General features: G+C 40.3%; 1 protein-coding gene across 4 annotated transcripts in view; it reads left to right on the top strand.

The window, feature by feature from the left end:
• The window catches only part of ADGRD1 (adhesion G protein-coupled receptor D1), a 417296-nt gene that overhangs the window by 20331 nt on the left and 381278 nt on the right, over positions 1-15687 (top strand). For all 4 annotated transcript variants that reach the window (XM_083150233.1, XM_083150230.1, XM_083150227.1 and 1 more), the window contains exon 3: positions 12928-13044. In XM_083150233.1, coding sequence (XP_083006359.1) covers positions 12928-13044 — 117 coding nt within the window. The remainder of the gene's footprint in view (positions 1-12927; positions 13045-15687) is intronic.

The following is a 15687-nucleotide window of genomic DNA, read 5'->3' as shown; positions in this document are numbered from 1 at the left end:
TAAAGTATGAACAAGTAGTTTTTTTTACAAAAAAATCATGAAAAACTCATGTCAACCTTTTTCGTGTCGTCAGTTTGACTGTCAACCTTTTGACTATTGACCAATAGTTGTCGACCTTTTGACTGTCAAACTAGACACTGTATATCCAAGTACTGCATACCTTCCCAAAAGTCTTCTTCACTGTGGTGTGTTAAGGTGCTTGTACACTAGTCAGATTTTGGCCGATTTCACCCTATCCCAACAGATCGGGACGAGAAATTGTCCCAAATCGGATATGTTTGACATCCCCCTCAGGTCCAATATGTGGTCCCTCAGGTCAATGTGTGCATCGGACCTGAGACGGAGATTGGACCTGCTGCCCGTGTGACCTCCGGCTCGGCCCCCCTCCTGGCAGCGGGGAACGGGGTCGCATGTGATTCAGCGCATGTGAAAAATGTGCATGGATTGCCCATACACTGCTGCTATACTTTGCAGTAGTATATGGCCACCTGTAAGCTGGCTCTACTATATGTATTTCAAATATTTCATTTGAATTTAATTATTTACTTTGTTGTTGCTGAGCCATTTATTTGCTATTTATTGTATAACTAATAGTCATATGTTCAGCCATTCTTTGTTGTTTGTTTTTCTGTAGCTGAAAATGCATTTTTGCTATGCGATTGATACCTCTTATTCAGATCATTTAGAATAATGATATGCTTTGCAGTATCTTTAATGTTTTATTCGAAAAAGAACTACATCTGAGCAGTCATTGCAATGAAGTAGAACAGACTGATATCTTAATGTGTAATTGTCAGTACAAAGTGTATGTATATTTTGAATGATTTGGTTTGCTGCATAAAAGGAACCATACCCAGAGAGAGCTGCACATCTAATTACAGTACAGCTATGTAGAGCTAGCTGTGTTTTATTCATGGCTACAGTAACATGAAACCTTATGATTAAATTAAATATGATTTCAGAAGTATATCAGCACATTTACGAGCATCTGGTTCTAATGTTAGGAACAAAAATATACTTTTCTCAGGGTGTTCCAAGACACTGTTACATGAACTTGTAACAAAGAAGCGTTTGATTGGACCATCAACCCGAGAACAATGTAACTAAAATCTTAGTGCGGATCAGTTTTCCTAAAACATTTGGCTTTCAAACCACAATTATATTAATTCTGTATATAACGTGAACGATTTTAGACTCTTCCCTTATGTTTTTTTTCAGCCGACAAATAAGGCCCTTATTCTGGTTCTCACTTTGAAGTAAAACCCCACCCAAATCTAATTCTCTCTGCACATGTTACATCTGCCCCCCTGCAGTGCACGTGGTTTTGTCCATTTCAGAAGGAATTTGTCTTTGCGAGTAAACCAGAATAAGGGCCATAATGTATAGAATAATCAAGGCAGAACATAAAAATATCCTATTTATTCCTGTCCTTAGCATCATAACCATATTTCCTCAATTCCTATGGTTCCACACATCTTTGGAAGTTATGTTGCATTTCTTTATTCCCATGTTATTAAAAGCATTAAAAAGAACATTGCACATGTTATTAAATAAGTGTTCTTCTTCTCCCAATGGAGACCCTTCTAGTGCACAGCAGCAATAGCCAGCATACAGGAGTTGCTAGGCAACATCTCACATGTACATTCCCTGTGCTTGTCCTGTATAAGTAAGAGGATCCACACAACTGTTTAAATCAGAATGAGAGATCCAGAAGTGTTTTATACGAAGTTCCTTCTGCCACCTCTCAGGGATCTTTCCGTACCCTTTGATAATTTGGCAAAGTACTTGCAGTCTGTCAGAATGTGTGAGAAATGTTGCTATCATATGTTCAAGGTATTTATATGTCATACAACTACACTGGTGTGAAATCTCTCTTTCCCTCCCATTTTCTCTCTCTCTTTCCCTCCCATTCTCTGTCTGCTTCTCTCTAGGGCCAGATGTATCAAGCTTCAAATGTGATAAAATGGAGAGTGATAAACAACCAACCAATCAGCTTCTACCTGCCATCTCACAGGCTGGGTTTAAAAAATGACAGATAGGAGTTGATTGGCTGGCTATTTATCACTCTCCATTTTATCACTTTTGAAGCTTGACACATCTGGCATACTATCTTTTAAATATATGAGAGTAGTCCTGTCTATCCTGTGCAAGAGAAGACTATAACTCATAGATGCCTACCCCCCTACATTCTGCAGGGGACTCCCTGAAATAGTAGCAATCTCCCTGACTCCCCGAAGAGTCTACCAATCTCCCTGTTTTCACTTAGCCCACTTTATGCAGATGTTCCATTTTAGGGAAAAAATAAATCAGAAATAAAAATATTCAAATGGAATTATCAGTGTAATTTCCCTGCATTGGTTATAAAGCACAAGGATTAATATGGCTACATTTATTTCAAATGAGGTTTCTCATGACCACTTACATGGAACCACTTGCAAAACATACAAACAAGCCCTGACAGGTATCAGTGTGGTTTCTTCAACAAGTACAGTAGATCTTATTTACTGCTTTGGGGCTCATCTACATCTGTATGTAAGTCATTTTATGATGACATGTAGCAGTACGCGTCCGCGCTTCTAGGGGCCACCTTCACCATGTCCCTGAAATGCTTACTCAAACGTACAAAAGTTTCCTATAACTGCATGCATGTGCAAAATTAAAATCTGTTCTTGGAATTCTTTCCAGCCTGTCCTGTTAATTTGCATTACCCCAATTTAAATTATAGGGAGATAAGTATTGTGCCTTAAAGTTTTTTGGGTGGAAAAAATACCCTGTCCTGGGAAAATTGGGACGGGTGTGATATAAGGGTCCGACAGTCGGGATCCCGACAGTCATTATCCCGGACCCAGACAGCATAGTGAACGTAACTAAGCCCCTCGAGCGTAACTAAGTGCTCGTCATGAGGGAAAATAGCGGGTGGCCGTCAGGAACCCAGCTGTCGGTGTTTTGACAGTCGGGATCCCGACGCCGGGTGAATGCCTGTCGGGATCTTGACTGTCAGGACCCCGTCCGGCACCCATTGGGACACATGGGCGCAGAAAGAATTGCTGGTTTAAATTAATATATATATTCATATATATATATATATTCAATAATAAAAAATTTGCAGCGGTTCGAGAGGAGAACTAGAAAAAAAACACAATAACAAATAGGTAATAACTGCCCTAATAATAATAATAATAATAATAATAATACAGTCAAGAATCCAGAGCAGACTGACCATTTTGTTGAAAAAGTATAGATAAAAGTATAGATAAAAAAATAAGGTACTCTTTACCTATCACGGCGCCCATCGCGGGCATCGCGGGTACATTTATGTCTGGCCGCGACGCGACCGACGCGATGCCCGCGATTTCCCATTGAAAACCATGTTAAACATGGAAATCGCGTCGGTCGCGTCGCGGCCGGCCATAAATGTGCACACGATGGCCGCGACGCGATGCCCACGATTTGCCATAGGAATCAATGTTAAAAGGCCCGATGGACACGATTTTCATGTTAAATGGCTGAATGGACCCGATTTTACCATAGCAAACAATGTTAAATGGGCCTTAGAGCCCAAATAGTTACCCTGAACTCTGAAATGCCCCCCCCAATTGTGTACGCCACCCCACGATCAACGTGAACCCGAAGCGTGGCGAGCGCAGCGAGCCCGTGAGGGGCGGCGGTACGCGTCCTCCGACCTTTTCATACCCCCACTATCCACGTCGGCGCGGAGTTGAGAATAGAATAGTGTGGCGAGCGCAGCGAGCCACCGAGCCCGAAGCGTGGCGAGCCCCGCGAGGGGACGCGGATACCTTCACAGCTATACGCGTCCCCTCGCCACGCTTCGGGCTCGGTGGCTCGCTGCGGCCATCGTGTGCACATTTATGGCCGGCCGCGACGCGACCGACACGATGTCCATGTTTAACATGGTTTTCAATGGGAAATCGTGGACATCGCGTCGGTCGCGTCGCGTCCGGGCATCTTTAGCCCGCATACGACGCGACCGACGCGATTTTTTACCTCACGATGCCCACGATCAAGATCGTGGGCACCGTGCTAGGTAAAGAGTACCAAAAATAAAAATAAATCACCAAACAAAAAATAAAAAAGAAATAACATTACCTGGTGATACAAATATAAAACATCACATTATTGTCTACTGTATATGCAGAGTTGTACACATTAATACTGCCCATCTCTATGAGTTGTCATAATTATCAGCATGCACATGCTCACTCACTACAGCTAGTGAAAAGGATCCATCCTAAATCAAATGGGTCTTTGCATACACACAACTCTGCATAGCCTCTAAGTACAGTACATGCCCATGACAGGACTTCACTAAACTTAACCTGTGTTTGAACAAAAGATTGCCACCCATTTATACCTCTTTGCTGCCAAAATACATTAAAAAATCTGAAGCGTCCGGATATCACATAGTTTATCCACAGAACAATCTTGTCTTCAAAGTGTTTTCCTCTTTCATAAGGACCTATAGTAGTTGCAAAAAAAAAAAAAAAATATATATATATATATATACAAGACCCAATCTCCACATTGTGCTAAAACAAACTCACTCGGTCGCTGTTGACACTTAGTTCCCCACTAGTAGGAACTAACCTTTCAAACATACACCAACAATAGTGTCTTCAGCGCCCTTAAAACACGTGATGTCTCTTAATATATCAATAAAATGCATAAAACATAAATGAATAAAAAGATATACACTCGCAGCTTCTTTGATTTTTTCGAAGGGTAACTTCCTTTTACTTAACTTTATATATATATATATATGATTGCCTGGATGCCGGAAACGTGGCGGAAGTGCCGCTAATTACCGTTTCATACGCATTTGGGACTTGTATAAATGTTTATGTACATTTTCTGTTCTTTCTGAATATAGCGATTGTCTGATTATACATAGCTAATAATATTAACAGCATTTTGATAAAGAAAATAACTGTTTAAATAGCCTTATAGCCCTGCATACCAATTCATCACAGGAAGTGATGTCATATAGCCAGGAGACAGACATACAGGTATAAATACCGGTCTGGTCTCAGTTGCCTGTTACCCCTTGATGAAGTCACATCGACGAAACGCGTTGGGCAACCTCTGATCTCCATCCTTTTTAAGTTAAGCAAATCTCCTTTATATCTTTATACACTTTTTATTTGATTTTAGGAAGATTGTGTTTTTATTCTCCTCCATTTTTTTCCCTGTATTTTTGTATTTTTTATCTTTACATCTTAAAAATTGTCCTCCTTTTTATATGTACTTTTTTGTCTTATATTGTCATCTAAAATAAATATTTTATTACTATACCCAGCTCAGCAATTAGTCGCCGCTATCTTTATCCACTTCTTTTATATATATATATATATATATATATATATATATATATATATATACAGGTCGAGTATCCCGTATCCAAATATCCGTTATCCGAATTATTCCGAAATACGGACATTCCAGAAAGTGAAAAAATTTTTTTTTTTTGCTAAAAACTCACTGGGGACATATGTAACAGCATCACTGGGGACATGATATGTAACTGGCACTATATATGTGCAAGACAATGATTGCTTGGCATTCAAATTCAGTGCTGAGATAGTACACAAATTTTGTTTCACGTTTTGAAACCTTGTTTTTTGAACAATTAAAATATGTTTGTGTGTATTTTATGTGGTAATAAAATATATTTGTGTGTATATTATGTGTTTATACAGCATAAATGCAAGATACTTCAAAATACATCATTGAAATATTAAAATATTCCGAAATACGGAATAATCCGTTATCCAAAATTCTCCTGGTCCCGAGCATTTTGGATACGGGATACTCAACCTGTATATGTATCCACTGTGGCGGCACTCACGGATGTAATCACCAATTCACACAGCTGTAGTTACCAACGTTTCGAAAATGTATTTCGTCTTCAGGGTCCTGATGACAAATAAATACCCTGATGACAAAATAAATGTTTGAAACGTTGGTAACTACAGCTGTGTAAATTGGTGATTACATCCGTAAGTGCCACCGAAGTGGATACATATCATGTGACCTCCTGTTGGAGGCCTCTGTGAGGGCACAGGAGACTGCTTGTTTTACATGCATACATGAGTGCCGATTGGACTTGTATCTTATATATATATATATATATATATATATACATGTATATGTATACATACAGTGGGCAAAAAAGTATTTGGACAACTACTGAATTATAGACCTCTCTCATCTAAAAGATGAGAGAGGTCTGTAATTTCCATCATTGGTACACTTCAACTGTGAGAGACAAAATGTGGGGGAAAAAAACAGGATATCATATTGTATATCACATTTGTATATTCTTGCGAAAAATAAATATTTGGACACATACCAACCAGCAAGATTCCTGTATTAATGGCACCTGTTTAAACTTTAAGTGCTCCCGCACTTACTAAAGCGCTTGGTGCGTGTCTTTTAGCTTTTGGAGTGCCGCCAGACATCTCTACACTCTCTCTCTCTTTATATATATATATATATATATATATATATATATGTATGTGTATATATATATATATATATATATATATATATATATATATAATGAAACGAATAGTGACCGGCACTCAGCTCCTTATGGCTGGTTGGTGCCCCGTGCCTTCACTGTGATGTGTCTGAATGGCACCACTGTGTATAGTCCTTGTAGTGCGCAGCACTGGGGTCTTAGGTAAATAAATCAATACGTAGCCTCTTTCAAGGTTGACGTTTCAGCCACTTTATTCTGGCTTTTTTCAAAACAGCTTACATAACCAAAAGCGTGTACACTCACCTCTATATGTAGGGTTCTATCAGCAGCCATGCAAAAACGCCCATTGTCGGCACATCTGGGTGACGTCACTGTCAGGGAGGCGTGTTGTCAAGGAAACGCGTCCTCTGTGAATGTTAGTATCTATAAAGTTGTGGGGGGTTATATGTATTTATAGAAAGCTATGCAGCCCCAGTTGCTCGTTCAAACCCTTAGGGGTTAGGGTTTCTAGTTTGAAGATCCACTGTGTCTCCAATTGCATCAATTTTCTGCCACGATCCCCACCTCTGGATAGGGGTGGGATGTGGTCTATGATAGTGTATCTTAGGGTCGCCAGAGGATGGTTAGCTCTGGTGAAGTGACGAGCCACCAGTTGGTCACTTGTGCCTTTCTTGATGGCAGCCCTTATGGCCGACCGGTGGTTTGCCATCCTCTCTTTAAACTGGCTCTCCGTCTTCCCTATATACACCAATGAACACGGGCATGTTATGGCATAGATGACAAATCTGGAAGTGCATGAAAGATGGTATTTAATTGGGATTCTTGCCCCCCGAATTGGGATGGGGGAAAGAGGTCCCCGTCTGCATGAAGCTACACGTTGTGCAGTTAGGGCACTTGTAGCAGCCCTTTCTGGTTCTGCCCAAGAACGTGGCTGGTGTTTTCTTACCCAATTCAGAGATGTCCCTTTTGACCAGAAGGTCATTTAATTTTCTTCCTCTTCTATAAGCCGGTAGAAGAGTCGTGTTGCCTAGGTTAAGGTCTGGGTCCGATTGTACTATGGGCCAGGCTCTTTTAACCTTTTTAATTCTGTCGGGTGATTCATTGTTGAAAAGATTTACCCATATCAGTTTATTCTCCTTGTTGGAGGGGGATTTGGGGTGGAGTAGTTCCTCCCTGGATTTGAGCAGTGCCTTCTGGCACTGCTTCTGTAAGTTGTTGTAATTATACCCCCTGTCTAGGAACTTTTTTGTCATCTGTTTTAGTTCTTGCGCTGCTTCTATTGGGTCGCTTACTATCCTAACCACCCTGAGAAACTGGCTGCAGGGTAGTGGCATTTTGCAGTGTACACTAGAAGCCATGACCAGGTTATTACGGTCCGTCAGTTTTCTAAATAGGCCTGTTTGAATGGTCTCTTGTTTCTTGGTGATCTTGACATCCAAGAAGTTTGTGGAATGCTGCTCTACTAGATAAGTAAATTTAATTGGACTCGCTGTGCTGTTGTGCGTATCTAATAGGTTTCTAAAAAGATTCTCTGGCCCGGTCCAGAAGATCAAGATATCATCTATAAACCTATGATATCGTAAGATGTATCGTTCGATCATGGGGTCGCTGAAGAAAAGGTCCTTCTCCACTTCGAACATGTAGGCGTTCGACAGCGACGGGGCCACATTGGACCCCATCGCCACTCCTTTTACTTGTAAATAGTACTCTCCATCACAATAGAAATAATTTTTACTCAAAACAAGATCCAACAATTCCATAAAAAAATACAAATGGACCTGTACACTTAATGTGGTTTGTAAGTAACCTTCTAATAGCCTGCAAGCCCGCCTGATGCGGGATGCAAGTATACAGGCTATTTACATCCACAGTGATGAGCAAACATTCCGATGGCAACTGTCCCAATTCTTGCAGCGAGATCAACAGTGAAGTGGTGTCTTTGAGGAAGGTGGATGCTGATTGAATAATGGGTTGGATAAATCTGTCCAGGTAGACCAATATAGGCTGGAATATTGATCCACTTGCTGATATAATCAGTCTACCTGGCGGCTTGGTGGGGTGCTTGTGCACCTTTGGTATGGTGTAGAGAATGGGCTTAATGGGAAAGTCAACTGTCAGATGTGACTTGCAAAGTTCTGTGATGTGTCCCTCTTGGACTCCTCTCGTTAGGGTTTCGTCCAATAATTTATTGAAAGTGGGCGTAGGGTCTCTTTGTAATTTGTGGTACGTCTTAGTATCTGCCAGTTGTCGATGGAGTTCCTCTCTCTAGTCCGTCAGGTTCTGTACCAATATTGAACCTCCTTTGTCGGACTGGCATATGACAATATCCTCATAAGAGGCTAGGTTTTTCAGTGCTTGGTATTCACTTTTAGTTATTTTGCTGCAGGTTTCTTTGGCATCACCTTTCGGAATCAGGGTCTCTATTTCTATAATTCGAGAGAATGTTTTCAACGAAAGATTTAGGCTGGATGAATCAAAAGTTGAACGGGGCTTGAACTTAGCCATATGCTTAGGAACTGAAGAGGAGTTGTTCTTCTGTACCTCTTCTTTAAAGTGCTCTCTGAGTCTGAGTTTTCTGTTCAATTGGTAAAGTTCAACTTTATTCTGAAGGGGGTCGGCTGCTGATGAGGGGATGAAGGCTAGGCCCTTCTGTAGGACTCTGGTCTCTGTTTCTGTTAATTGGCGTGTGGATAAGTTGAAAATTATATCCTCGACTGCCTCGGGGGTCTTCTTGATTGCCTTCCTCTCCCGGATGTTCTGCCTGCCCCTCCTCATACACTCACGGAATTCAACTTGCAATAACGTGGTTTAATAATCCAACATATTATAGACAATATAAGTGAATCCATAGGTACACCAGAAGAAAGGCAGTAAGGCAGTCTTCTGGTGTACCTATGGATTCACTTATATTGTCTTGACAAAGGCCCTATTAGGGTCGAAGCGTCGACTTCTAAAATGACCACTGAATAAAAGTGACTGACTTTTTGCTGCAATGGTGAGTGCCTCCGCTTTTGATTAAGCACCTGGAATTATTATTTGGCCATCTTGACGTTTGGTAAGTAGCAAATGCCAGATGTGACTCCACAGCATCAAAATACATGAACAATTGCAATTGTTTCTAAAAACCATTCAGCCTCATTTTATTGCTTATTTAATTTTCTTTATTCAAATTGTAAATTGCTACAACTGTGCAAATGAAATAATGACCCGACAGAAAGACATTATAGGACATTAAAATTACACATACAGTACAGAAGATAGGTTTATAGTTATCTATCATTCTTATAAAGCTGCAATTACCGTATTTATCGGCGTATAACACGCACAGGCGTATAACACGCACCTTCATTTTAAGAGGGGATTTCTAAATAAAAACTTTGAAGCAAAATAAGGATAATTGATTATCTGTAAAAAAAAAAAAAAAAAAATCCACCTTGAATAACAGAAGCAGGGCAGCACAGTTAGCACCAGAAAACCTTCTCCTCCTCCAGGCTACAGCCAGCGGTTAGTAAGGCTGATGACGCTGCTGTAGCCAGGGAGGAAGGAGTCGCTCTGCAGAGCAGGTCACTGGGAGGAGTCTTGAGCGTGCTGCTGCGAGGACCGGACGGTGCGCAGCAGCAGCAGAGGACCGGACGGTGCGCAGCAGCAGAGGACCGGACGGTGCGCAGCAGCAGCAGAGAACCGGACCGCGCACTTAGGCAGATGACATTACTGCCTGCATTACCGGTACTTAACATTATATCGGCGGATGACATTGCTTATATCGGCGTATAACACGCATATCGGCGTATAACACGCATACATCATTTTCCCCCTATTTTCAGGTGGAAAAAGTGCGTGTTATACGCCGATAAATACGGTAAATGCTACTTTATTAATAAATAAACCCACTGTGTATGGAATTTTTCAGTTCTCAGCCCTGGATGAAATAGAGCATCCCTTTTATTTATTTTATATATTAACAGTTATTTATATAGCGCACACATATTCTGCAGCGCTTTACAAAGTATAGTTGAAAATTCTAAATATATGTTTCAGTTAGTTTGTACTTCGCAACAGCAGTATAAGATGGGTTCTGGTGCAATTGCTTCACAATCTGGTGCTTTGTTAATAATATCATTAGTTCTATTCCTGTAGGTTGGCTGCAAATAGGTATTTTAGACTATGCACATTATATGTAAGAGTAGAATTTAAAGCATCAGTTTCTGGGAAAATCTCTTCCACTTTTTTGAAAGTTATGCTACGTAGTGAAGCCCCTGGTTGCATGGCAACTCAGTAAAAAGCATTTCTTTTAAATATGACAGACGTAGGTAGAGAAATAACACTGTCAATCGTAACTAAACCATTAATATTCCACAAGATTCTTGTAATATCAGACATTTTTGCAATGTTTTTAGCTTGCAGGAGAACTTCTTCATCAGAGGGAGTTGAAAGGCCTACCAGCATTATAACGGATAGAAGGGATAAAATAGGTCATCTCTGTATCCCCTGTTATAACTATTTCATATATACATATTGATCAGATATTCTTTAATTCCAAAGTTTTATTTAGAGCTGATTATGTATGATCCCAGCAGTTAAACAGATTAAAAGCTTTCTCTTTGTTGAAGCTTATTACAAAACTAGGTTCCGATATCAGATGTTTAGCGTGAATATTTGCATTTTAATTAAATAGAAGTGGTCTATGATACAGGATCTGTAATGCAACATCTTAATAAAATGAATATTGAAATGTTCCAGAATCAGACTTGCATCAACTAGGTATTCTAGTAACCAATAAAAAGAGGGTTAATTTTATTCTTCACATTTTTAAGATCTCTCCCATGAACCCATCTGGATATGGACAATTCTGGACATCCAAATGCAAAGTTGACATTTCATTTTTCTTTCTGTTGTTCTGGAAAACATACAACTCTAGAAAGTTGTTTTAAATAAAAACAATTTAATAAAGTTTACCTTAAACTCTAAGAGGTACATATACTAAAATGGGAGTTCTATTGAAGATAGGATGTTTCCCATAGCAACCAATCCGATTCTACTTTTTATTCATTTAGCACCTTCTAGAATAAGGGTGGGCAATAAGCGGCCCTCCAGCTGTTGATGTACTACACATCCCAGCATGCCTTACATCAGTTTTTAGCATGGCCAAATAGCAAAAACTAAGGCAATGCATGCTGGGATGTGTAGTTTATCAACAGCCAGAGGGCCGCTTATTGCTCACCCCTGTTCTAGAAGATAATACATATAATCTGATTGGTTGCTGTGGACAACATCCCATCTTCAATAAAAATCCCTTCTTGGTAAATTTACTCCTAAGAGGTATGTACTGTCAAAGCCTAAGCGTGGTCTAAATCAAGAAGTACATTGCAGGAATTTGGCACCTGCCATTATATCAGCTGGCTGTAATTGGAATCAAAAGCAGGACCAACCTTACATATTTGTAAAAGTGAAGCAGACAGCCTATCCAGTTTGGTACCTAACATGGAGAGTTGGAAAATATTAACAATTATTACTTAAAATCTACTTTATGCTAATGTTTTGTAAATCCCATATGGAATCTGCCTTCTTTTATCAAGCTCCCATTTCTGGAACAATCTACAAGTCATTTAATCATACTTGCCTACCCTTTCAGAATTGTCGGGTGTCCCCCTCCTGGCCCCCTGGAAGGTGGGCAAGTCTCCCACATGCTTCCCGCACCCCCATCGGAGCCGCTGAAACAAATTGCGGAATTCAAAGATCCGCTGGTAGGGGGCGGAAGTAAAGTGACACGATTTGCCATTTTGCATAATTTTTGCGACTCCCCATGAAACCCACGAATGGTGGAATTTGGGTGGATTGGGGGCGGGGCTATATGACGTCAGTCTTGTCCCCACCCTCCAACGTGCAGCACTGGGTTTCCTCTCTGGGCTTCTAATCTTCTGATTTTAGTCACTGTGTTAAAAGGACCTTTTTGGGGCATTATACACATGTTTGCAGCTGTAAAGCTGCCCATACACACTGCTAAGCGTGCTGAGCCGATGTGTGCTTTGAGGTGCGCGCTCCCGCACACCTCATCCCACAGTACAAAAAGTATGTGTTTGCACATACTTTTTGTACTTAGGTTTCATCAAATTGCATCGCATTGCATGCACAACGCATGCACATGCAATGCAATGCAATGCAATGTGATCCCTGCTATTGCAGCCCACAACGCACGCCCGCATTGGGACGTGTATGGGCTGCTTAAGGCTTGATGTATTCTGTATAAATCAGGCCATAACTGTACTGTATACGATATATAGAGGACATTCTTAAAAATTACAGGTGAGCTTCAATGTAATTTTTTCTGGTAAAATGTGATTTACTTAAAAAAAACCTGTATTTTTATGTGTTAATGGCATGTTATTAATAAACTTCAAGCAAACATTCTCCTTTCTTTCTGCTCCTAGGCTTTCAGATCTGGAAATCAGCCTCACACTACTGGCCACTGGCAGTAATCAATGGAATTCGGGAGCTACCTAGGGACTATGATAACAGTACAGGTTCTGGTAATGAAAGTGCTGGAAGTATGTGTTATTGTTTTTTCCTCTTGTGCAATCTAGATGTTACCTCCCTAAAGATGTAGGGGGATATCTATTTAGCCGCAATAAGATACAGTGGCTAATTGGATACCCCCCATAATGTTCTTTTGTTTTTTTTTCTTGTGTCATTGCAAGGCTATATTAGCTTATTTTAGCTGCAGTGGTGATGCTTTCAGGTTTGGGGGCATTTATAAAAACTGATCCACAGGTGCTGACCATATTATTTCATAAGATGTTTGCTCTACTTTTCTAAAGTGTACTAAGGAAATTACAGTTCAGTATCTAGATTAGTTTCTATGGATACCAGCACATTTTCTGCACATGAAGGAAATTAGTTAATAAATGACATACTATAGTACGCATGTAATAACATGGTTGTATTTATAACTATACAGTATTAACAAAGAGAATTGCAGTGCTGTAGTAGTATAGCATAACATATAAACTGCTTGATAAGACTTTATAGTACAGGTACTATTATGTGACTTATGAGGTGAAATCATTTTCATGAGTTTCTTCATGCAACTTAGATGAATCTTTATCAGAGAGTTCTCTGGTGGGAAAGTTTGAAAGCAATTACATTCATTTGCTTAATTATTGTATCAATTATGGCTGCCATAAATAGATTTTCATTTTTTTCTCATTTTTATTACATTATGGAACCAAAAAAAAAAGATTTGCTTGGGGGTTCATACCATTAATCGTCTCAGAATACTCTGATTTCAAATAACAAACAAAATCAATATTTGGTATAATTAATAAGACAATATACGTACCTCTTGCTGTAATACTTGGAAGAAGCTCCTTTTTTATCTACTCTATGGCCTGTATTCAGTGCGGCCGGCGAGGGTGTTAAACGGCAGAGATCGCAGAAAACAAGCGATCCTCGCTGTTTAACCGCCTTGCCGACCACTCACCCTATTCTACGTTCCGGGGGAATCCTCACTGTCACAGGATAGCGACTATTCCCCCAAACTCTGAGGCTCGCTAATGCAGGGAGCCCGCTGCAATTAGCCACAAGTCTCGCTGTTTCAGCGGCCGCATATGCAGTTCCCCCCCCCCCCGCTCCAAAAACGGAGCGAGGGGGAATAAGCGTATGCAGGGGGGTCAGTTAAATACTGACAGGGCGAGCTGGGACAGCGAGCAGGCAACACTGCTCGCTGTCACAGCTCGCCCCCGGCATTGAATATATACTGTCTACAAGCTTTGCATGCCAGGACACTGCATTTTTGTTGGTGGGATTGCTTGCGTGCTATCAGTTTGGAAGGGGAACATTAGCTAATACCATGAGGGGAATGTGGTATTCCAGAAAGAAGTCTGACAAAGCAATCGGACAAAACGGTCATTTGGTTAATCCCTCACTGATTCACACGGAGAACAGGGACGGTACTCCCCTACAAGGGACGCACAATTCCTCTCCTTTTCTATATATATCTGTGGCATCGAAAGGGGATACCTCCCACTTTTATAACATTGTTCCACATAGGTGTGAGAACACCTCAAGGAAGGAATCCCCATTGGCAGCCTAGTGCGCATGGGGAGGAACTTACAATCCTTCTTTTCACTATTACCAAATACCAAGTTATAAATAATTTTAAACATATTTTTTTTAATTATACAGTAAAATAAAGTAAAATATAATATATTAAACTATAAAGAAGACTATCTATAGAACATTGCAGAGATATCTTCATTTTGTTTCATTCTATTTTATTTTGTTTCATTTTATTATACAGTATATGTTATATTTACTTTGCAGAATACAACAATAATAGACATTAATGTAGCATTGATATAGCATCTATGATTCTCATCTTGTTATTGTTTATACCCAAAAAATAAGACACAAAGCATTAACATTAATGTAGCAATGATATGGCTACTATAATTCTTATCTTGTTATTGTTCATATTAAAATGAATAACAAGAAACAAGAATAAAGTCAAAAGTAAAACAGGGGTTAATGGGGGTAAAAGCTAGCATGGAAAAGGGTGGAAAGGCAAGGAAGACATTATGCTACAGTATATAACTGTTAATAAATAAGTAAAATGAGGAAAAATGCTTGTAGCCTTAAAACTTTACACCTGAAGCTAATCCAGTACAAGTTATTTTCCTTGCATGGTAAAACTGCAGCTAACTTGCATTATCCCATAGATTTAAGGATAAGTGCCCGGAGCTGTGGGTTAACATGTTTTCGTCTGCTGCAATAAAGTCTTACTTACTGCAGATTTCTGTTCGAGTCTCAGGTGGATGTGAACAGATAAAGGGGATATTCAATCCCTGCTGCTATTTCCAACTGGGGGAAATAGCGGTGGGCACCTACACAATGCTGTCTTTCCCAAGAGCATCTTGTCAGAACACCCCCGACTTTTAAAAGCTGTCGGGCCTGTTTTGCCGAGAATGCCCATGGATTGTCGAGATCACGTCCGTATCTCGACAAATCAAAACTGTGTACCCGGACATGCCCCGTTTTTACTGATCGGCAGGTGGGACATTGAATCCCGCCTGTCAATAAACAGGCAAGCGAAACCCAAACAGGCCAGGGTCACGACTGCCGTGACGTACCGACAGTCGTGACCCCGGATTAAATACCCCCACATTATTTGCATAAAGGGGCCGATTCAGACT

This window comes from Crinia signifera, chromosome 1, assembly GCF_055691185.1.
Source record: "Crinia signifera chromosome 1, ASM5569118v1, whole genome shotgun sequence".
NCBI classification, from domain to species: domain Eukaryota; kingdom Metazoa; phylum Chordata; class Amphibia; order Anura; family Myobatrachidae; genus Crinia; species Crinia signifera.
The sequence above is the reverse complement of the archived record's forward strand: the minus strand, read 5'-3'. Positions and strand labels throughout refer to the sequence as shown.